The 24,791-nt window shown below is 46.2% G+C and overlaps 1 protein-coding gene across 1 annotated transcript in view; it reads left to right on the forward strand.

Moving 5' to 3' along the window:
- The window catches only part of DAAM1 (dishevelled associated activator of morphogenesis 1), a 181,486-nt gene that overhangs the window by 85,633 nt on the left and 71,062 nt on the right, over window positions 1-24,791 (forward strand). Inside the window, exon 3 of the mRNA XM_065403022.1 lies at window positions 2,056-2,145. Coding sequence (XP_065259094.1) covers window positions 2,056-2,145 — 90 coding nt within the window. The remainder of the gene's footprint in view (window positions 1-2,055; window positions 2,146-24,791) is intronic.

A 24,791-nucleotide genomic window follows, 5' to 3' on the forward strand; every position in this document is an offset into this window, starting at 1 on the left:
ATCAGTTTTTAAAACTTAGTTTCCTTTTTACTGTAATAAAAAAAAGCCAGGGTACATGTCTCTGTACAGGGTGACTTGTAATATGAACTGGTGTGCTTTGTGCATGCATGGCCATAGTTTTTGGGGTTTGTTTTACAAGACGTAGACTTACTTTCCTATATCCTTGATTATACTGAATGGAATGTGTGCCTGGATTATACCAGCTGGAGTGCTGCATGTAGGGCTGCCAGCCCTCCAGGTTTGTCCTGGAGTCTCTAGGAATTAAAGGTTAAACTTTAATTAAAGATGGTCATGTGATGAAAGCTCCAGGAATACGTCCAACCAAAATTGGCAACCCTAGCTGCATGGCTTGTAAATTCTTTGAGGCGGGGACCATTATTTTTGTTCTGTGTTTGCACTGTGCTCAGGACAGTGGGGCCCCGATCCCTGAATGGGCCCCTGGAGGCTGCCACCTTACAAAAAAACAAATAATTTTATTAATAAAAATTAAAATTCAGTTAGACAAACTCTTGTATGCTAAAAAAGCCGCAGAGCTTGTGTTTCAGATCCTGAGGTTGATGCACGCACTGGTCTGTTCCTGGGGCCATTTGTAATGTGGATGGTCAAAATGTCTAACTACAGCACCAAAACATCCATCAGACAACAAGATTTTAGGCTGTGTCAGATTCTCTGATGAAAATCCACATCCCTAGAATCAGTGTTCACTTTGGAAAAACACCTTTCTGCTCTGCCTGGACACTGATTTATTTAATTTCCCGATAAAAGCCTTGACGTACGTCTAGCTGCCGGAGACCATGATGCTGTGAGAATGTTCTAGTCTCCTGATGACTGGCATGTTTCTTAACGAGACTTGAAAGTAAAAATAGATGGTTTCTCCATAAGCAAAAAATGTGGCCAACCTAATGGCTGTCTTAAACAAAACACCCTAGCACAACGGGAACTCTAGGGCAGTGGAGCATCTCTTCATGAATTTATTAATGATAAAAATACAGCTTATATTTCCAGCTCTTGCCAATGGAGTTGGGCAAGAGGGAGGACTCTTTCTGTGGCACACTGAACTCAGGTACTAGTTTCAGGATGATACCGTGTTCTTTTTCAAGTCACAACCATGGTCTGCCTTGAGCTCCATAGGTCTTCCAGTTGCAAAGCAGAGTAGACAGAGTGGTGAGATACAGGAGACTTCTGCAGCAAATCTGGTAGATTATTGAAGTGAGTTCTCGCATCCCTTGTACGGCCAAGCTCATACGACCTCTGGGCACTGGAATGAACTCTGGAGTTTTGGGTTCAATTCCTGCCCCTACCACAGCCTTTCTATGTGACCTTGGGCAAGTCACTTACCTTTGCTGTGCATCAGTTCCCCATCTGTAAAATGGGGATACCACCAGTTACTTTCTCCAGCAATTTGCTGGTCCTGTGTGTTAAGACTGTAAGGTCTTTGGGATTGATGCTGGCTCTTGCTATGTGTTTGTACCACACCTAACACAGTGGGGCAGCAATCTTGGTTGGGCCTTCTAGGTACTGCTGTCATACAAATAATAAGAATGTGGATGATTGGAATAGTCTGCTTCCATGAGGATATGCAGAGTAGAAGTGATTATGCAAGTTGGCTGGGAAGGTCCTAGTTACCCATTCTGCATCGTGCTTGTCTTAGACATATTACTTCATATGGAGCTTTAACTCTTCGTTCTATACAGTTCCTTTCAGCCTGCTGTAATATATAGGAAGTTTGGGTCCAACTCTTGCTTAGATGGGTGTATTTGGTAAAATGCATGTCTTTCTAAATGTAATAAAGATGTTTTCCAGAAGGAACTGTGCAAAGAGATTTCCATCCTACTTGCTCCTGGAATCCAGCTGTGATGCCAAAGTCAAACAGAGGTCATGAATAATAAAGATAATTATCATTATTGATCCTGACAAATCAATAGTCTTTGGGAGGGAGGGAGGTTATGTGGCAGTCATTATGTTATGTTGTAGCTCTCCATTGACTTACATTACCTACCTGACTTTTATTTATTTGTGATTAAAATTCTGTGTGTTTGTGTTTTTTCCCCCCAGGATGAACTTGACCTCACAGACAAACACCGAGAAGCCATGTTTGCACTTCCGGCAGAAAAGAAATGGCAGATCTACTGCAGTAAGAAAAAAGTAAGACTTTGGTTCTGTGTGTGAGAGAGAAGTGGATGTGGGTTTGTCTTCTATATTCCTTATTTTCTGGAAAAGTTCTCTAAAATGTATTAGAAAGCAGTAACCTTTCTATAGGGCTTGTTGAATCATCCCGTAGGGTTGAATAAGAATGCATCTGTTCTATGGAGTACTAGAGAATGTCTCAGGAAAAAAATATAGAAAAGCATCTTCCTGCCTGCTAAATTCTTTAGTATTTTAGAGTAACTTCTACAAACTCTGATCTATTTCTGTAGGACTCTAATGGTTTTTTATCCCTTTTAAGTTCTAGAAGACTTCAGTGTAAAGGATGTTTGACCCCCTGCCCTCCCCCAATTAAATATAGATCTCACTCCCCCTCCCCTCCCCCGATGAGAATTGTAGAATATCAGGGTTGGAAGGGACTTAGAAGGTCATCTACTCCAACCCCCTGCTCAAAGCAGGCCCAATTCCCAGACAGATTTTTGCCCCGATCCCTAAGTGATCCCCTCAAGGATTGAACTCATAACCCTGGGTTTAGCAGGCCAATGCTCAAACCACTGAGCTATCCCTCCCCCAAGGGAGGATCAGACTGTTTCCTCCCTTCCCCAGAATACATTCCTCCAAGGTCTTGAAATTGCCACAAACATCTTTCTAGCCAGGCAGGAGTGGGGCGGAAACTTTACAGTGTTGAAGTCTCTTGCTCTTGGCTAGAAGAGTTTCTGCTGAATTATGCACACAACAGTTGTACTCTCCCCCACCCCCCTTTGCACTGCTGTTGTGATCTGCAGCTCCACCAGCCGTCAGAGGGTGGTCCCAAGAATCCAGTCCTGATTTTTCACGATGGCAGGCTCTGTTGAAATAGCTTTCTGTTTTCATTCTCAAAACCTGCTGACTTGAATATGAATTTGAGATTAGTATTGCAAAAATATAGGAATTCCAGACTGGATCAGACCTGAGGTTCATCTAGTCTAGTATCCGGTCTCTGGCAGTGGCCATCACCGCATGCTTTGGAGGGCAGTGTAGGAACCCCCCAGTAGGCAAATGTGGTTAATCTGCCCCTGAGGCTAGGTCTCTTTCAGGTTTCTTGTTAGCGACTGACTTAAGCCCCGAAGTCTGAGGTTTAATATTCCTTTCAAAGTTTTGCTGTTGGCTATTCATATGGCTATCAAGAATAATTAGTCTCTTTTTAGAATCTTGTTCTTGGACTCAATGACTTCCAGTGTCGGTGAGTTCCACAGTCTAATTACACATTGTGTGAAAGAGTTTTTTCCATCAGTTTTGAATTTGCCACCTTTTAATTTAATTGAATGTCCCCTTGGTCTTGTGTTACGAGACAGAGAATGATCTCCCTTTCTCCAAAAAATGTTGAAGTAAACACTGGCTGCATTATGGAAGACCTGGAAAAATCCGCTGTACAGTAGGTGGGTGGGAAGTTTTATAGGGCATAAAGGGTGAGATGGTAAGGTATAGTCCAAACAAGACTGAATATAAATTGTATACTTGACTGCTTTCAATATGAAGTTCGTCATCTTCCAGGTGATTGATGGCCCCCACATATCTTACACTGAAAACTTCTAGAACTAAAAAGGGATAAAGCCAATAGGGTTCTACAGAATTAAAATAAAGTGACTCTGATAAAAGACCAAGACTGTCATTAAATCACCAATTCATTAATAAAGAAATTGGCTGAAGCCGTGTTAATTGGCCTGTGGGCACAATAGAATCCAGATACGATACGGCACTGGCTGCATTTTCCACGTCTGATGGAGTGAAATCTTGATGCTCTCCTAATGGGCACACAAATGCAAAGTTCAAATTTACGCACTAGTGGCATGAACACATCTGCTAGTGCTATTAAATTTCCTGTTAGAAAATGGAGTATAAGTGAGATACAGCTATATTTCTAATGTAGCTGCTCCAGGTAACCAGCATTGCAGGGTAAGGGCAGTCAAAGAGCTGTTTTGTTTTCAATAATAATGATATTGTGTCTTCTAACAACTGAACAACTTATAAAACTGAGAAGGGAGGAGGCTGGCTTTGAAGTGATGTTACAAAATATAGCGCCATCACTTAAATAGCTCTTCTATTGACCTGATCACTCCCCACCACAGTTGCCATTAATCGTGGCATTGGGAGGGGAAGGGAAAAGACAACTTCATGCCCTTGAAATGATGCCACTAAGGCATTTAAAAAAAAAACTTTCCCCCCTTTTCTTCCCAACAGCCATCTTCTCGTCCTACTCATGTTCGTTAGCCTAATGTTCTGGTGGCCCAGGATTTATTCAGTGCATTAACTCATTCCTCACACTGGTTAGATCAGAGGTGGGCAAACTATGGCCCGTGGGCCACATCCAGCCCGCGGGACCGTCCTGCCCGGCCCTTGAGCTCCCGGCCGGGGAGGCTCACCCCCAGCCCCTCCCCTGCTGTCCCCTTTCCCCTGTAGCTACGCCGCCGCGTGGGCAGCGCTCTGTGCGGTAGGGCTGCGAGCTCCGGCCGGGCAGCGCGGCGGCCAAACATGCTGCTCTGAGCGGCATGGTAAGGGGGCTGGGGCCGGGGGGTTGGATAAGGGGAGAGGGGTCTCGGGGGGACAGGGAGCAGGGGGTGGTTGGATGGGCGGAGGTTCTGGGGGGGGCGGGTTATGGTCAGGGGATGGGGAATGGAGGGTTGGATAAGCATGGGGGGCCTGTCAGGGTGTGGGGGTGTGGATAGGGGTCGGGGCAGTCAGGAGACAAGGAGTGGGAGGGGGTTGGATGGGTCGGGGGTTCTGAGGGGGCAGTCAGTGAGTGGGAACTGGGAGGGGTCGGATGGGGGGGGGCAGGCTGTTTGGGGAGGCACAGCCTTCCCTACCTGGCCCTCCATACAGTTTTGCAACCCCAATGTGGCCCTCGGGCCAAAAAATTCGCCCACCCCTGGGTTAGATGGTGAATCTCTCTTCTTCTCTCCGACCCCTCCTCCCCAGTTATCCTCTTGTACTTTGTATTGACAGGACTTTAAAGTGCTAGCTCAGTAATGGGTGCGGCAAGTCAAATCTAGGGATGGGTTCACCCTGGGGAGTTTTGGATTCACAACAGAGCTCACTAACCTTTTCCTCTCTCCCCCCACGGACCCTCCCCTCCCTGTAATTTTAAGCTGAGGAGAGCTGCCAGAGTTCAGATGTGCTGAGAGAGAGACGGGTCTGATCCGATATAAGATAGTGGTCTACTTGCAGCTCATACCGTGTGTCTGGTGTTTCTAAGGCACCTAGGATTTAAACCATCTGGGCAGGAATTCTGCTACACCCCTTTGTTGTGGGTGGTCTCCTCTAAGCAGAGTACAGTCTTAGATGTTTTTGAGCCCATGATGCTAGTGGGTTCAAAATGAGTGTCCATGCATCCCTAATAACTTATTTTTGTTAGGGAGACAAATTCTTCTACTTGTTACATAAAACTCCCCTCCAGTGGTGGCTTCCAGGGCTCAGCGATGCACCCAAACATGTTTTTTTGTTTGTTTGTTTTTCCCACTTTCGGAAAATGCTTTATAGAGAAAGCCCCTGAAAGGATTAAATCTTGAGGTGGCGAGCTCGTGTCTGGCCATGGAGTTCTAGAATGCCAGGGGTCATGGAATTTGACAACTGGACTCCTCACCTGTGCCATCAGTAATGTGGTGGATCCATGGCATACCAGTAATTTTTCAACCTTGCTGTAAAAGTTGGCCCTGAAATACCAGAGATTTCTGGGGTCCTCTCATAAATTGCATTCTCTCTCTTTTTAAAGGCATAACACTGATATTGTATACTATTCAATGGCACCAACCCTTTCCTTCGTGATGTTAGGCCAACAGAAGGCTTATACTGCTCTTGTAGGATTAAGTTTGAAGCCTCTAGTGAATAACATTGAAATCTATCATACAATAGGACTAAAATGTCTCTGGTTTAAATTTGAGAGAAGAGAAGTTAACAAATGAATAGGCATAGTTCTTAACCAGCAAGACAAGAAGAAGAAAATGCTGGTTCATCACTGCCTCCAGGTTTGATGGTGTCATACACTAGCACATCTGGATAAGCACAGGAGCAATTAAGTCTTAAATCAAGCACAGCCCTATAATTATATGGTGTATGGAGCCTACGTGTTATCTAATCTGTTGGAGTATGGTTTTGCTGGGACTAACATACTCTCTTCTTTCCCTGTTCCAGCACATGCACGCTTTACAAATTGCATGTAACAGTTTGACTTCACAAGGATTTTTAAAGTAACTGATCACAGAAATATATTGGGTCTTAAAAATGTAATCCTGTGGAGCAATCGGATTGCAGCAATCCTGGGTTACGTTCAGGTACCCTGCTCTCCTCCCTAATCTGGTGGTTCTTAGCCACTCCGACTCTGAACATGTGACAACCCTGACTGTCTGGGTTAGCCACAGAGTATGTGAGGAATCTTCTTTCCAAGGCTAGGTCTACACTGCAGCGGGGTTCCGACCTAAGATACGCAACTTCAGCTACGTGAATACCGTAGCTGAAGTTGCGTATTTTAGGTCGGCTTACCTAGCGGTGAGGACGCGGGAAAGTCGACCGCTGCCGCGCTGCCGCCGACTCCGCTGCCGCCTCCTGCCGAGGTGGATTTCCGGAGTCGACGGCAGAGCGATCAGGGATCGATTTTACCGCGTCTTGACTAGACGCGGTAAGTCGATCCCCGAAAAACCGATTGCTACCCGCCGGATCGGCGGGTAGTGAAGACAAAGCCCAAGTAAATAGTAGCATGTAGTAGATCTGAGGGAGGGAATAAATGCTGCGTTTTTTCCCATCCCTCTATCACTAAAATGACTGAAATTGTACGTACAAATGCTTTAATGGGTAGGTATAGATTCTAGAACAGTGGTCACCCACCAGTCGATCGTGGAGCCTCGGCCAGTCGATCGCAATCTCCGGGCCGCTAAAAGTCCGGCAGTGCAGCGGGGCTCAGGCAGGGAACCGACCAATGGGAGCTGCAGGGGCGGCGCTTGCAGGCGCAGGCAGCGCACAGAGACCCGCTGCCCCCCTCCGCCCCAGAGGCTGCACGCAGAGACGTGGCAGCAGCCGGCCGCTTCCAGGAGCGGTGTGGGGCCATGGCAGGCAGCCTGCCTAAGCCCCGCTGCGCCGCTGACTGGGAGCTGCCTGTGGTAAGTGCCTCCCGACCAGAGCCTACACTTCACACTCCCTCCTGCACCCCAGCCCAGAGCTCCCTCCCACACCCCAATCCCCTGCCACAGCCCCCTCCTGCATCCCAGCCCAGAGCTCCCTCCCACACCCCAATCCCCTGCCACAGCCCCCTCCTGCACCCCAACCCCCTGCACCAGCTCGGAGCACCCTCCTGCACCAAACTCCCTCCCAGAGCCCACACCTCTCACCCTCTCCTGCACCCCAACACTCTGCCCCAGCCTGGAGCCCCCTCCTGCACCCAAACTCCCTCCCAGGGCTTGCACCCCTCACTCCTGCACCCCAACCCCCCTGCTCCAGGTTCAGCCAATGCACACCCCACCTTTGAGAGTGTTGCATTGATTTGTGACAATCCCTGAAGGATTTTGGATCTATAAACCACAAATGACACTAATAAAAAGTAAAACTCATGAAATGTCCAGTGGATTCTATGAGATTAGATGCAGTGTGACCATATGACGCCTGCACCCAAACTCTCTCCCAGAGCTTGCTCCCCTCACTCCTGCACCCCAACCCCCTGCCCCAGGCTCAGCCTGGAGCCCCCTCCCACACTCCGAACCCCTCAGCCCCAGCCCTGAGCCTACACCCCAACCCCCTGCCCCGTGCTCAGCCCGGAGCCCCCTTCCACACTCCGAACCCCTCGGCCCTAGCCCTGAGCCTGCACCACCTCCCAACCCCAACCCCCTGCCCCAGCCTGGTGAAAGTGAGTGAGGGTGGGGGACAGCGAGAGACGGAGGGAGGGGGGAATAGGGTGAGCGGGGCGGGGCCTTGGGGAAGGGGCAGGGTCTCGGGGAAGGGGCGAGGTAGATCCTAAATTGATCTTAAGTTCACAAAGTGATCTTGTGCGTAAAAAGGTTGGAGACCACTGTTCTAGAAGGAAGAAATTGCACATGTTTTAAAATAATTCAGTAGAGACCATTTTATATCTGGGATGCCTTAGGTGTTGAGATTTCATGGTGAGGATTGCAGGTAAACAGTCTAAACAGAATTGTTGATTCTGATCAGCCGCTTTGTTAGAAATCTCGCTTGTGTATTTTAAAAAAATAAATGCAAACCATCTACATGCTAGTCTCGAATATCTGGCTCCTCAGCAAAAAGTTGAAAAGTCTCTTTGATATTCTCTAGATAGAAACACATTCTGTTTTTCAGCAGGGGAAGGGATACTCCATGGATTAGGACTGGGGCTTACCTAGGTCGCCTTAAATTGCTAAGCGCAATCAGAGTGGCCAAGGTAGTCACATGACTTTAAAAACTCAGAATATGTTGAATTTTATGATTTAATAGCAAGTCGTTGTCTGCAACAACTAAAATGTAATTTAACACTGTCTCCTGCCTGGAGCCAATGAGGTTGGCTCCACCACTGTCTGACTGAATTAAGCTGATACCCTTCTTGGCCAGATAGGTTCATGATTGTCAACTATGGCAGCTCTTGCACCTGTCTTTGATGGTGCTGGCTACTGTCAGAGACCATATACTGGACTAGATGGTGTTTGGGGCTGACCTAGTATGGCAGTTCCTAAGTATGGGCTCCCCATTTCTAGGGTCCCCCATCTTCCTTTTATTCGGTGCTGCTTCTCTGCTCTGACTTGAAGTAGGGTTAGATGTTCACAGTTGCAGATCAGGACCAAAACAGGGCTCACTAGCAATCAACCCTCCTCAGAGAGAGCAGCGAGGCAGTGCACGTCTCAAAGTAGCCGTCTGTGAATAGACAGTGCATCATCAGTGACCTCCTCCCCTTTGGGGTTTACTTCCAAATCACCTGTCTTTTCAGGGTCCAAAACCCAGAAGTCCATGCTCGAGCCATGGTCACATATATTCTCAGATTGGAGATAATTCTCATGGATTTACTGTGGCGCAACCTCCTGTCCCTGGACACTGTAATTTAAACATGCTGTCTGAGTCCTAAAGCTTCTGCAAATGAATGAAGTTGCATCACCCTGCAATAACTGGGCCTTACTTTAAGCCCTAACTCCACTCCACCTTCTAAGGGTATGTGTACGCTGCAGCAGGATCTGTAAATCCCAGTTTGGGTAGATGTACCCACACTAGCTCTGATTAAGCTAGCATTCTAAAAATAGCAGTGTACCTGTGGTGGCCTGGGTGGCGCCTTTATACAACCCCAGGTGAGACCTTTGTTATCTATTCAGGTGGCTAGCCTGTGCCACCACCTGGGCCACTGCAGCTACTCTGCTATTGTTAGCACAGTAGCGCAGTCAAAGCTAGCACAGATGCATCTACCCAAGCCAGAAATCGCACCTCCAGCTGCAACGTTAGCAGTATCTTCAGTTGTAGCTGGAATCTGTTTTGGTCTGAAAGGCACTGGCCTATGGAGGACTCTGCTATGCCATGGGACCCTGGATGTGGACTGTGGCAGCTGTTGAGGAGGTATTGGTTTGCACTAGAGTCACAAAGGCATGTGATACCCCCTTCAAAGTCACGTGTGCACAAAACAATGAAGCACCAACAGATGTGCCAAGACTTTTGTCAACTACCACAACATTAAAAAAAAGAGTGGCTGGAGCATTTCAGAGCCCTGAGAACGCTGGCTTCTGTGACAGGAATGTGACACCCATTCCCAGCTTCTGGCAAACGGAGGCTCAGGACGCTCAGACACTCACGAAACCCTTAACTTTTATATTTGAAGGGTGGGGAGGGGAGAGTTAGCAGATGTAGACTGGCATTGATGGCCTAATTTTCCGAGGGCTTGTCTTCAACCTACAGACTTCGGCTTCAGATCAGTCGCTGTGTAGCGTGTACATGACTGGCTCATCTGAATGACATGATGTGAGACTGCACTGCGCCCTCACTGGAAAGCTGAGGTGTAACCCTTGGGGTGGGAGCAAGGCTTTGCATGATCTTATCGGTACCCACACAACCTTGCCGCATGACAGTCCCAGTGCAGCAGATGCTCCTCCTGACTTGCAGCAGCTGTAGCCACCATCTTGGATTCACAGGGTTTTCTGGCTCTTTCACAACTGGCTGCTGTGATTCTTAAACTGATGGTGCTGAAAGTATCCCAAGATGGCAGCCGATGAGAAACACAGCAACCTGACTTAGAGGGATTTGAATTGATTATTTAATAAGAGCCATGTAGGGGAGGGGAAAAAAAGAAAAAGCCATGTTATGTACAATAGCAAGTCTGTGGGCAGTGACCCAAAAAGGGAGTGGAGCATGCATTAAATAGAACAGTCGTGCAGCACTCGGATCGGGAAAGGGATTTAAGGATTATTGTAGAAAGATCCTTTGAAGTTGTCAGTCCAGTGTATGGCTACAATAAAGAAGGGAAAAGAGGAAACGGAGGTGCATCAACAGAAGGATAAAATACAAATTTAAAAGTAATATTATCGGACAAAGACTTGTTTTATAACTAATCTAAAACACTTTCTTCTCTGATGTTCCCTTACTCCTAGAAAGGACATTGTTAGAAAGTGTGGGGAGGGAGGGGAGCGAGTCCAGCTTTTAAGTTTTTTGGCAAAACGTCATGGCTCATTTCAGCTGAAGTACAAACTTCAGACTGTTGAAGAGCTCCCAAGTCAGATGGGGAAATGCAGGGTTCATGCAGAACCTGATCTCTCTCACACAACCATGTGGAATGGGCTGCTAGCTAGAATCTGCTGTAACAAATACAGTAGCGCTATGACTTTTTAAAGCTAGCTCTCTGGTCACATACAACATTTGTAAAAGCAGAGTGGGGGTCGGGAAGGAATGAAACATAAGCTGAAGAGACGGTACAACTCAGAGTAGTATTAGTAGTGTGATTTTTAAAAGTGCAAAGACATCTTAGTGCAATTAATGTCAGGTGCAAATAAGTGAAATATTGAATAGTGCAATTAAAGCCTACATTTGAAATCTAAAATCTCAAGTCCGGATTCTACTGTAGTATAAACTGGAAACAACTAAGTGCAGAGAAGATTTTGAAGAAGAATGGGGTAAATAGAAAAGTGATGATTCTCAAATGATTCCCCTCCCCCCAGCCAAATGGCCTTTTTTTCCTGTCTAAGTGCCTTTCACCTGTATTTCTGGAGATCTTCATATTCTGGTTAACAATTGTGTTCATATCTTTATCCGGTGGCTCATTTAGGTAGTTTGGCGAGATATCTGTATCTCCTTCACTTGAAAACCATTTTCACTGTGGTACTGGAGACTGACAAAGATGATATTAAAAAAAAAAAATCACTTGGAATTTTGCCCTGTTTAGTCATCTGGGTTGAATGAAAAACATTTCACGGCCTGTTTGCATCCTGAATATGCCTACAATTGTTGTTGTTACAACAGGTTGAAATATTATGCCAGATGCAGCATTCTGCAGATGATATTTTAACTTTTCTCACTGCTAGTTACAGAAAATGGCTGTTTACATGGCTGGGGGTGTTTTTCAATAGGAAATGTTTGTAGTTCTTATCTTTAAAGGTAATTCCCTTTTTAGTTCCAATCACAACACACTCTTTTGTTTAAGAGAGGTTTTCCCAGTCTCCAGCCAAAAACTGCATCTGTTAGCAATCTTTTGGATTTTAAACTGAAGCTTTTTAAACAATGAACCTTCTGACCATGAAGGCATCTGGTCATGCTGTATTTGCTTATTGTTAGCATAATTTTTAAACCTTGGGAAAAGCAAGGCGTGTGTGTGGGGAGGGGAGTTAGCATTAGAGAAAATAGTCTGGTGTATAATGCAATGTGCCGATCTGGATGCTGGGGTTATCAGATCAAGGAGCAATCCTATTAAATTTCAGCACTTCTCGGCAACACTTGTGCTAGCAGTATCATTTTAAAAGCATTTGGCATTGTAGTGGAGAACATCATTAGTTGCATGTTGATTAAATGGACACCTTCTGAAACTAAGTGGCTAGGGTGAAGCTAAATATTTAGAGGGCCAATGTGGGCAAAATTCTCTGCTAGTGCAAACTTGGCACAGTTCCACTAGCTTCAGTGGAGCAGTGCCCGTTTTAAACCACTAGAGAATTTGGTCCTGTCAGTTTAAAAATCATACCCGCTGCTGTCTGAACACTTTTTCAAACGTATTTTTGTTACAAATCTGAGTTGGCAACACTGAAAGAGGATGGAGGAAAGGGGGGGAATGTATCTCAATTTTAGTTTGCTTTGTGAATTTGTCAGCATTGGGTATGTAGTCAGTTTCGCTCTCTGCTCGCTTGTTTTGTTTGGGTCTTTAAAAAGCAACAAGGGAGACGGAAATTATTTGGCAAAAAAAGAATGTGATTGCAAAGCCAGAAGATATTTGCAGAGGCAGGTGATGTACCTGAAGCTACTTTTAATTCATTTTCTAAAATATTGGCTGTTTTTTCTTAAACTTCAAGAAGATCTTTCAAGACTTCTGTGGCTGGATTGCTACATAGCGCTCTCATAGCACCGTGAAGGGGTCCATATAAGTATACAGATATTTGACTGTATGTCGAGGGATGCCACTGTCACAATTGCAGGGCTAGCTGCATCTCTGTCCCCTTCCTGAGCAGAGACCCAGTGTCTCGGATCTGTGGACCTCATTATTTCAACAAAGGAAATTTTCAGGTAAGGCACGGATACATTTTCCCGTTCTGGTCTCTCCCCGTGCATCTCCTCAGGCCTTTAGCTCTTCTGCGGTGGACTTTTGTAATTCCCCCACTCCTGGATCAGGCCCGGGTCTGCTGTACCAGCCGTTCTTATCCTGCAAGTCTGACTGAGTTTGTGCATGCGCAGTTCTTTCCTTTGGGAATCTGTGGCCAGTGGTGTATACTGACCAGACAGCCTTTTTAAAACAAAGCATTGTTTGTTTTAGAAGTAGGAACAAATCACTTAGAGAAGAAAAGGTGTGTGGTTTTGTTTTTTAAAATAACACAGGCTGCATACATGCCTGTCTTATCTAAAGGCTTACCATCCTCTGATGGCAACGTGCGCAGGCCTGACTGCCCCAGACACCCCAGCAGGTGCCTGCATCTCAGTCTGGTTCCCCCTTTCTCTGATGAGTCCCTTTTTAAACCCTGCTATTGTACTTTTGTTCTTCTTGTTCCTGGGCTTTGAACCCTTCCTGATCTAAGCCAGTTTGGCAGGTTGGCTGGAAAGGGAGGTGAAATCATCAAAGTTAGTAGTTCTGGCATTGTCCTGTAGCATCTCTCAAGTATTTGCTCAGAGGTGGCTATTTTGAGCCATTCTTTTCCTTCCTGCCTGTTTCTCCAGACAGCTGTCTATCGAGTTAGCCCAATGAATTCATACAGTAAATATCCCAATAAACAGGGCAATATACGGTGTTCATAAATTATTACAGAGCAGCTCCAAATCCACCACAACACAGGCTGTCTGCACTGTACTTGTCAGGCAAAGGGTATTACGGGCAGACACAGCAGTTAGTTCATCGCAGCCCAGCTGCTTCTCCTCCCTTCTCCAGGCCTTGCTTTTGTTCATTTTGGAGATGCTAATTTAGCACTTGCCAGAAACGAAGCCTCTTGGGTTCACTGCTAGATGGAAGTGCTGTGGCCAAAGGGCAACCAAACGCTCTTCAGTCATGTTGGGATCGGGGTGTCTGAAGGGAGTTGTCTGAAGCTTTGATCTGAGGACGAGGGTGGTAGTTACAAAACGTAAGGGAACTTCAAGGTAGTCTTTATTATGCTGCTGGTGTAGTTGTCTACATTCTTTGCAGGTTGGGGTGAGCGGTTTGTCGTAGAGCTGCTGGGAATGTCAGAATGAAAGACCGCTTTAGGAAGAGCCCGGATGATGGCCCAAATTTTGCGTGTGCGCATGTCATGGCGAGCGAGACTCTACAAGTTCTGAACAGGGCGGTTGAACAAACTGTTTTGTGCTGGTCACTAAGCTGCTGTGGTGATGGGTGCTTTAGGAATGCCTAGAGAACAGCAGCCAGCGAGCCGTTGATGCAGAGTGGTAAGAAAGTGAGAGGCGGAGACTTGCTGGATGACAGGTTTCAGAGGGGTAGCTGTGTTAGTCTGTATCAGCAAAAACAACTAGGAGTCCTTGTGGCACCTTAGAGACTAACAGATTTATTTGGGCATAAGCTTTCATGGGCTAAAACCCACTTCATCAGATGCATGGAGTGAAAAATACAGTAAGCAGTGTATATATAATTACAGCACATGAAAAGATGGGAGTTGCCTTACCAACCGGGGGGTCAGTGCTAACGAGGCCAATTCAATTAAGGTGGAAGTGGAAATTAGTTAGTCTCTAAGGTGCCACAAGGACTCCTTGTTGTTTTTGTTGGGAGTACGTTCTTCTCTCCTGCAGCAGAATGAGCAAAAAGGATACAAAATGCCCCAGGAGCTAAGTAGGCGGGAGATGTGAATGGGGTGTACAGAGTAGATTAAAATTCAAATCACATTTGTAGCAAAGCTTCACCTCATTTATAAGATGTGGCATATGATGAAAACAAAACTGTCACCCACTGCCCTGCCAGTGCACATCCACCAGGGCATACGGACTATTGACCTTCCCCTGAAAGTGCTAATGAGGCACCTAGTCTCATTGCTACTTCCCACGAGGCAGTGAGATTGAGTACATTTGTTAATTAGGCTTGTACAGTAGCAGTTACCAATGACTTTAGCAATGGTGTGAAACAGAGCTCACAGTATCTGTCAATTTCACACTGCAAAGAGAAGCAGGCAGAGAGCGACCGCACTGTGCAAGAGCTCATTTGGATCATAGTCCATTTCATCTTCATTTGCCAGATCGCTGGAAGCCCGAATGGAAAGAAATTTAGAGGGATAGAGGAGACAGAGAGCAACAAGCTTGTTGATCAGATAGTTTTGATAGAGTTTGATGTCCTATAATTTTTGCAACAAACACCATGTGCGTGACAAACGGATCATTTGCTTGAAATGCTTTACAATTAATATTACAAATTGAAACAAGCAACTGATTATGCTACACAGTGTTTAATATACAGTAATTCACCTATTGTTTGTCTTTAAAATAGCAGTTCCTAGTAAGCCACAAAATGACACTGGATTCTGAGTGTTAGATTGGGATCTGGCCTAGCTTTTAAAAAACACGAGAGAAGGAAGCTTTCCCTCAAGGAGGAGGGACCTGTACAACCCCTTTACTCTCACCTAGGGTATGTCTACACTACAAAATTAGGTCGATTTTATAGAAGTCGATTTTTAGAAATCGATTTTATACAGTCGATTGCGTACGTCCGCACTAAGCGCATTAAGTCGGCAGAGTGCGTCCTCACTACCGCGGCTAGCATCGACTCAGAGCGGTGCACTGTGGGTAGCTATCCCGTAGTTCCCGCAGTCTCTGCTGCCCATTGGAATTCTGGGTTAAGCTCCCAATGCCTGATGGGGCAAAAACATTGTCGCGGGTGGTTTCAAGTACATGTCGTCAGTCGCCCCTCCCTCCATGAAAGCAACAGCAGACAATCGTTTTGTGCCTTTTTCCTGGGTTACCCATGCAGACGCCATAGCACGGCAAGCAAGCATGGAGCCCACTTAGCTCACCGTCACCGCTGCTGTTGCGAGCTGGAGGCTTCTGCCTCAGGCTGCTCTCCCAGTCGGCAGCACTGTGCGGTCGCACCTACCCCAGCCTACCCCTTGCTCCCATGGCTCATGAAGCCTGGACAGTACTAAGGAGCAGTTCAACTATAGGCTGAGCAAGTGCTGAATGGTGGTAGAATGTGCCTTTGGACGTTTAAAAGCTCGCTGGCGCTGTTGGTCAGACCTCAGCGCAACCAACATTCCCATTGTTATTGCTGCTTGCTGTGTGCTCCATAATATCTGAGAGAGTAAGGGGGAGATGTTTATGGCGGGGTGGGAGGTTGAGGCAAATTGCCAGGCATCCGATTTTGAGCAGCCAGACACCAGGGCGATTAGAAGAGCACAGCAAGGCACTCTGCGCATCAGAGAGGCTTTGAAAACCAGTTTCATGACTGGCCAGGCTTCGGTGTGACAGTTGTGTGTTTCTCCTTGATGCAAACCCACCCCCTTTGTTGATTTTAATTCCCTGTAAGCCAACCACCCTCTCCCCTTCTAAATAAAGTAACTATTGTTTTGAAACCACATATTCTTTCTTTATTACTTAAAAAAAAAAAAAAAAAAAAGAGAGAGATAACGGACAAGGTAGCCCGGGTGGGGTGGGGGAGGAGGGAAGGACAAGGCCACCTTGCTTATTGTAGCCACACTAAAAATCTAACTGTTTGAATGACAGCCTTCTGTTGCTTGGGCCATCCTCTGGAGTGGAGTGGCTGGGTGCCCGGAGCCTCCCCCTCTCGCGTTCTTGGGTTTCTGGGTGAGGAGGCTATGGAACATGGGGAGGAGGGTAGGTGGTTATACAGTGGATGCAGTGGGGTCTGTGCTTTTGTTGGCTTTCCTGCAGCCCCAACAGACGCTTCATCATGTCCGTTTGCTCCCCCATTAGCCTCAGCATCACGTCCTGCCTCCGCTCTTCGCGCTCACTTAATTCTTTCCTGGCCTCTGCCACTGAATGCCTCCATGCATTAAGCTGTGCCCTATCAGTGCGGGAGGACTGCATGAGCTCGGAAAACATGTCTTCGTGAGTGCGGTTTTTTTCGCCTTCTAATCTGCAATAACCTCCGGGACGGAGATGATAGGGGGAGCGTAGAAACATTCGGGGGGGACTGCATAGTCACCTGTGCTGCTGAGTTCACCACGCTGACCAAACAGGAAATGAAATTCAAAAGTTCCCGGGGCTTTTTCTGTGTACCTGACTAGTGCATCGGAGTTCAAAGTGCTGTCCAGAGCGGTCACAATGGAGCACTCTGGGATAGCTCCCGGAGGCCAATACCGTTGATTTGCATCCGCACTACCCCAAATTCGACCCAGCAAGGTCGATTTTAGCGCTACTCCCTTCGTCGGGGAGGAGTACAGAAGTTGATTTTAAGAGCTCTTTAGGTCGATGGAATGGGGTTGGTTGTGTGGACGCATTCATTTTTAAATCGACCTAACGCGGCTAAATTCGACCTAACCCCGTAGTGTAGACCAGGGCTTAGTGAATTTAAAGGGACACCTACAAATATCCTCGCTCAACCCATCTAAGGAAGGGAGAGCGAAGGCATTGTCCAAAGAGGCTATTAAAGAAAATGAACAAGTTGTGAGAACCTGAAGGAATTCAGGAGCTGGCCAGCTGGACACGTTCATATAGCAGTCTCATAGTATAGCCTCTGCATTCACAAGAGAATATGTACAACCTACCTATTGAGATCACACTCTGAATAGAATCGCTGGCAGAATGGCTTTCTATACCCTGAATTTCTTCTGTTCCTCCATCTGTTCTTTATAATTATACGGACAATTAACACCAGTGTGATTCATGTCTACAATTCTTTCCTTACATTAATCAGCAGTGACAGAAAGGTTGCTATTGCAGCCCAGGAGAAAGACTAGGCAACCCCTCCTTTATCAGCTGTTGCTACTTCTGTCAGACAAGAGATCATGGATTCCAGTTCTGGCCTCCTGCTGATGCAGAACTTAGGGGTGCTGTACAGTGAGACGTTTCCATGTGTATCTAAACCAAAGGTCCCATGGCCCCTGTGTCCTGCCCAGCATTTCCCTTCTTAGTAAGATGGTACTGATGGGTGGAAAGCTGAACATAGCATTTTTAGGCAGGCCTTCAAAACCCCTTTTTGCCTTGTTTCCAGCCCCCAGCATAATTGATTCCTCCCTCTCTGCTGTTTCTACCCTGCATTGTACAAGTGAGGCCTGAAGACTTTTAAGGAGGTTAATTTGTAGGGTACATCCAGCTGTCACTGTCTCATTTTCTATAGAGGTATGTGATGGGAGGATATATAGGTGGCTCTCAGCCACCTCTTGCAGGTGTGGAGTCCAGCTGCTGGTTATTTTCAGCAACTGGCTTGCCATTGTTCATATCCTTTTCCATTTCCAAGGTGATCTTCCCAGGGAAAAGGGCTAGGAACTTACTACTACTATTTAATGAAAGCTGAAATGCACCTTCCCATGTCCAGTTCCTCCCAGTCTGGGGGTGGGTGCGGGGTCTGTGGGCTCTGCAAAGCCCAGAGGTCAAAGCCTTTTGTGAGCAGTTGCTGAACACATGCTCTGCATTCGTCTGAGTCACTGCGTTGCCGTTAATCCATCCCATTACTCCTGAGAAGCATTACGTGAAACGTATCCCCTGGAAACCAAACTCTGCTCCTCAGTAAGATCTCACTCGTATGCGCTCTAATTTTCACACCCAAAAAGTCACCCGCAGTGAAGTCTCTGCTCAGTGAAGACTTACGAGCTGGCTCTGCTCTTTTCGGGGGGGTTCTTCCCTGTGACAGAGTGCATTCAAACACCGTCACTGGAGTACTGCAGGCATTTGCCCTGAAACATGACAGCTCAGCGACCCTCTACAAATATCTGAAGGAAGTCCATGTTGTGCTGCATTGGCCTTGTTCTTCTTCTGTACTAAGTGACCTACGATGAGTCTGCCCGGTTGTAGCATGAATGAATGAGGTTCTGCTGCACTTAATTGAGAGGGGTCTTTAAACTGGGAGGCGGCAATAAGAGAGCCCAAGGGGGAGCTGAGAAAAGGGAAATATTTATAATTCGGCAAGTTAATTCTAAGTGAAAAGTTGTGCCTATTGTGGTGTTCAGCTTTCCTCTCTAGAGACCTTTTTGCCCCCACCACTTCCTTTCAGTCCGACACAAACAGCGCTTCCATCTCCCTTTCAGCCTGGGATGCAGGCATGTGTCCTGTCTTGTATGCACATCAGCAAAAGGCAGGAAGCTGTGCTGAGCCCTTCCGACACTTCCCACAGCTGTGTCGGAGCCACAGGTGCAGAGGGGAAGTTGTAACATCTGTCCAAACGGCGGGTGGCCATTGGAAGAGGGGCTGCAGTGAGGATCACCTGCACCCTCCCCTTTTTATTTCTGCCTTTATCTCCAGCTTGCTGCTGTTGCCCTGTATCTGATTCCCCATCCCTCCTGCGAGGACGCTCAGGGTATAGTAGGGAGGGAGGAATCTAGTGGTTACATTACCCTAGCCCATCTCAACGCCTAGGCTTGTGAGGCTAAGCAGCTCTGGCATCTTTCCTGTGGCCCTCCTCTCGGGAGTGTGGAATTAGTGCTAGGAACCAAATGATGTATCTGTAAAGGAATTTTAAGTGCTCGTTGCAAGGGGCAATGATCATGGGGGTGACAGGCCAGGTGTCAGATATCCCTATGGGGCTGTGCGATATTGCTATGCTGTACTTCCTCAGGGCCAAATAAGACAGCTCATGCTGCGTCTCTCTAGATGTCATTGCTTTGCTACGCTATAGAACGGACCCTCTGGCCGTGCTTCAGGTTCTGGATCCTCTGAGCCTCCCAGGAAACCATCTCATTTAACCTCTGCTTGTTTTCCCTCCAGGCCTAAAATGCCAGATGGGGAATGGGGTCAAGTGAAGGGTAATTGCTCATTGCCATTCTGCAGGGGAGGAGCCCCATTAAAATCAAATGACTCCAGATAGAAAGTGAAATGAGGCAAGCACAATGGGGATTGTGATAATATCTGAGGTCTGTATTCCTCATCCCCACCCCCAATCCCTGAGGATCCCCTGGAGTGTGTGTGGGGGAATACAGATACACATACCTGCGCTGAGCTCGCTTCATGTGATCCTGAAATACAGCCGTGTAAGGGGTTGGAATGTGGAGCCTGGCTGCGGGACCGGGTAGGGTGGGAAGTGAAGGAGGGTGCCAGGTCCAAGAGAAAGTTTAGTCGGCCGGATTTAGTTACAGAATCTTGTTGGGATGGGATTCGACCAGGATTCCGGGAGTGCTCCCCTCCTGGCGTGCAGGGAGGAAGCCATGGTATCTTGAATGACCACAAGTGATCTGTACCTCAGTTAAATGCCAGGTCACCTTTGTTCCTGCTATGGTTCCAGTAGCGTAGAAGTGCCCCCCAACACCACGCGGGGCATAGCTTTTATTTATTTATTTTTGGTCCTAAGCTAGGAGAATGCCAAGTACTGACTTGTTGGTATCACGTCTCGAAGATTACAGTGAAGACATCCCTCTGAGCACTGATCAGGCCTCTGCCTTACTTGGGTTGTGATGTACTATGTGACTGGAATTCAAGATGATGTGGCTCTAGGTGCCTATGTGTACATCATGTGGGGTACTTCTAACATCACTCTCTAAAGAGGGATTACCGTTGAAGCCTCTGAACTTCCATGTCGGTATCTGGTGACTGTAGGAACATGACTGAAACTGCCTCCTAAGATTAGCCTGAAGCATTGGTTCGCGGCCTTTGCCATACCATGATTCTATGTGGCAACAGAAAGTTTCAGGGTCCCCTGGAAAGAGATGGGTTTATGACCCCCCGCATTGATAACCCCTGGTCTACAGTTCCCCACCCTTCTTAACAAATCTTGCCCTCTTGTAGTGGTCTGTGCAAAGTCACACTATGTATGATACGGCATTTTGCTCATTTTTCTGAGAGCAAGTGGAAGCACATTAGAAAATGGCTTTTGATCATCCTCAAAGTTACCCAGTCAGTTAATAAGATGTGGGGACTGAGCTAAAAGGACCCAACAGTAGAAATACCCTCAATTTTAGATTTGTGTGTGTGTGTCCCCAAATATGTTAATATACCAACCAGCAGGACTGAATTGTGACCGGTGCCATTGATTGTGACAAAGACTTGACTTGAAGAAGAAATTTGTGTGTTGGTTTTATAGACACCCTTGCCTGTGAGGATGGAGGAGATGGACTGTCCTTCAAGCAGGAGATATCAGTCACTCCTGAATAAACATAGTGCAACTTGGCATGGAGAAACCTTTTACTTCCAGTGAAAGTGATGGTCTCTCAGAGTAGCCTGGCATCAGGCACTGCTTGAATCCTCTTGGCTTTTGTCAGCCACTTGTAATTTACTAGTATGCTACTCCTAAATTCCTCCTCTTGCCCAGTTCAGCTTCCAAACTATGGTAAGTGTGACTGCTCTAACAGCTGTGGCAAAAAGTAGCCCATGTTTCCTTGAGTAGCATATTTTTTTGCAAATAATTAGGGCTGTCAATCACAGTTAACTCAAGCGATTAAAAACAAATTAATTGGATTAAAAAATTAATCATGATTAATTGCAGTTTTAATCGCACTGTTAAATAATAATAGACTACCCATTTAAATTTATTATAAACATTTTTGGATGTTTTTCTACATTTTCAAATGTATTGATTTCAATTACAACACAGAATACAAAGTGCACAGTGCTCACTTTATATTATTATTTTTGATTAAAAATATTTGCACTGTAAAGAAGATAAATAGTATTTTTCAGTTCACCAGCTACAAGTACTGTAGTGCAATCTTTGTCATGAAAGTGCAACTTACAAATGTAGAATTTTTTTTTTACATAACCGCACTCAAAAACAAAACAATGTAAAACTAGAGCCTACAAGTCCACTCAGTCCTACTTCTTGTTCAGACAATCGCTAAGACGAACAAGTTTGTTTACATTTACGGAGGATAATGCTGCCGGCTTCTTATTTACAGAGTCACCTAAAAGTGAGAACTGGCATTTGCATGGGACTTTTGTAGCTGACATTGCAAGATACTTGTGTGCCAGATATGCTAAACATTTGCATGCCCCCTTCATGCTTCGGCCACCATTCCAGAGGACATGCTTCTATTTTGATGATGCTTGTTAAAAAAAAAGTTAATTAAATTTGACTCAACTCCTTGGGGGGGAATTGTATGTCTCCTGCTCCATGGTTTTACCTGCATTCTGCCATGTATTTCGTGTTATGGCAGTCTTGGATGATGACCCAGCATATGCTGTTCAATTTAAGAACACTTTCACTGCAGATTTGACAAAACACGAAGAAGGTACCAATGTGAGATTTCTAAAGATAGCTCCAGCACTCAACCCAAGGTTTAAGAATCTGAAGTGCCATCCAGAATCTGAGAGGGATGAGGTATAGAACACGCTGTCAGAAGTCTTAAAAGAGCAACACTCCAATTCGGAAACTACAGAACCCAAACCACCAAAAAAGGAGATCAACCCTCTGTTGATGGCATCTGACTCAGATGATGAAAATGAACGTGCATCTGTCCGCACTGCTTTAGATTGGATTGTTACCGAGCAGAACCTGTCAGCATGGAAAGCATGTCCCCTGGAATGGTGATCGAAGCATGAAGGGGCATACAAATGTTTAGCATATCTCGCATGTAAATACCTTGCAACACCGGCTACAACAGAGCCATGCAAATGCCTGTTCTCACTTTCGGGTGACATTGTAAATAAGAAGCCGGCAGCATTCTCTCCCATAAATGTAAAGAAACTTGTTTGTCTTAGCGATTGGCTGAACAAGAAGTAGGACTGAGTGGACTTGTAGGCTCTAGTTTTACATTGTTTTGTTTTTGAGTGCGGTTATGTAAAAAAAAAATTCTACATTTGTAAGTTGCACTTTCACAATAAAGAGACTGCACTACAGTACGTGTATGAGGTGAATTGAAAAATACTATTTCTTTTGTTTACAAATATTTGCACTGTAAAGAAGCTAGATAAAAATAATATAAGGTGAGCACTGTACACTTGTATTCTGCGTTGTAATTGAAATCAATGTATTTGAAAATGTAGAAAACATCCAAAAAATATTTAAATAAATGGTATTCTATTGTTTAACAGTGCGATCAAAACGGCAATTAATCACCATTATATTTTTATCTCGGGATTAATCGTGATGAATTCTTTTGTTTGACAGCCCTACAAATAATTTTTGCTAATCAGATTTAATAATCTTATGAGTGAGCAATAGAGCATTCATTCTCCTCCATGAAAAGATGCCATATATTTTGTTCTTCTCGCTTAAGTTCATAAATATATACTAGCCTTGATTTCTTGTGATCTTGCTGATTAGCACCCAGATATTTTCTCCATGAATCACAGCAGCTGCACAGCTCAAGACAGGGTTACGACATTTTTTGCAAACAACCTGCATTTCCATCCTAAGGATGTGTGAGAGAATGGATGTGCTTATTATAGGGATTCTTGTTGGCATAGCAAGTATTTGTCTGTGTAAAACTCTAAACTGAAGGCATGAATGACAATGCAACCAGATGCAAAAGCACTTAACATATGCCGAATGGGGCGTGCTTACCTTAATATTTAAACAATGATTTTGCTCATGAACAGGACATACCTGTTTAGCTCACTTACATTTTGCACTCCCTTGAAATGCTAATGTCCCTTAGCTTGTGCAGATAAGAAGAGGCAGCTCTTTTATTATAGCAAACATTTTAGTTTTGCTCTATATTCAGCAAATTCTGCCGGCTCCCCATAGGAATGCTGTGCTTGATGTGTCATTGAAGTGATCACTGAAGTGTATTGCTCAGTGAGTCGGCAACAAGATAATAACTTTACCCAGGACCGGCGCAACCCATTAGGCGACCTAGGCAGTCGCCTAGGGCGCTAACATTTGGGGGGCAGCGACTGCAGCGGCCGGATCTTCGGCCGCCCCGGTCGGCGGCGGCGGCATTTCGGGGGCGGGACCTTCCGCCGCCGCCTCTGTCGGGGGCGGCATTTCGGGGGCGGGACCTTCCGCCGCCGCCTCTGTCGGGGGCGGCATTTCGGGGGCGGGACCTTCCGCCGCCTAGGGCGGCAAAAAAGCTGGCGGCGCTCCTGACTTTACCTCCAAGAAATCAATGGCTTTTTGACTTTAGTTGTGAGATTCAAAAGTATCTTGGCAAGAGGCACTTGCTGACAACTGACCTGTTAGACACACTGTCTCTGGAAGAAGAACTTTGTGCATAGGCCTGAACCCACTTACAAAGCATTGAGGGCGCACCCAGTCCCCCGCAAAGGCAGAAGGACTTCTTGCTCCACCACGTCTTGCAGAAGGCTCTGGAGGTAGCCCTCCATCCATCACGCAAAGCAGGGTCTGCGTGTGTCTGAATGCCAGGGGCTGTGGTATGCTGCCAAACAAGGACTCTACAGCTAACGTGGCCTGTGCAAACACATGCTAGTGATCACGTGCCCTACCATAGGGTGGGTTTGTTTAGATGTTTTTTTGTGGCCCTCATCATTGTTTTAACTGCATGTCTCACTAACAGTTCTGAATTTAACCTCACGACGTCTCTGTGAGCTAGGGAAGTACTGACTCCGTTTTACAGATGATGGAGGGCGGAGGGAGTCGGAGAGCTCAAGTGATTTGCTCAAGGTCATGCAGCAAGTCTGTAGCTAATAACGGAACCCAGATCTTCTGAATTCAAGTCCTTGAACGTGAAGCCAGGGTCTCATTCTGATCTTATCGGACGCTGATGTAACGTGGTTGCAGCTCTACTGGAATTACACCAGCATAGGGGAGAGCATCGTTCATCATGCAGTAATGAAGCATGCCTGGAAGGTCACCAAATTCAGAAGGTTGTGGACTAAATGGGGGGCACGCGTGAGGGCAAATTCCAGTCCCAGAACCCCCTCACTGAGATTCCCTTGCCAGCTGCCACTCTCTCTTTTACAATGACGGGTCCAGCTTTGGGCACCACAGCTGGCTGCAGCAGTATGGCTAGGGGGGAGAGGTCATTCCCCCAGGTAGGCCAGTCCCAGGCCATTTA

Source organism: Emys orbicularis, chromosome 4, assembly GCF_028017835.1.
Source record: "Emys orbicularis isolate rEmyOrb1 chromosome 4, rEmyOrb1.hap1, whole genome shotgun sequence".
Classification (NCBI taxonomy): domain Eukaryota; kingdom Metazoa; phylum Chordata; order Testudines; family Emydidae; genus Emys; species Emys orbicularis.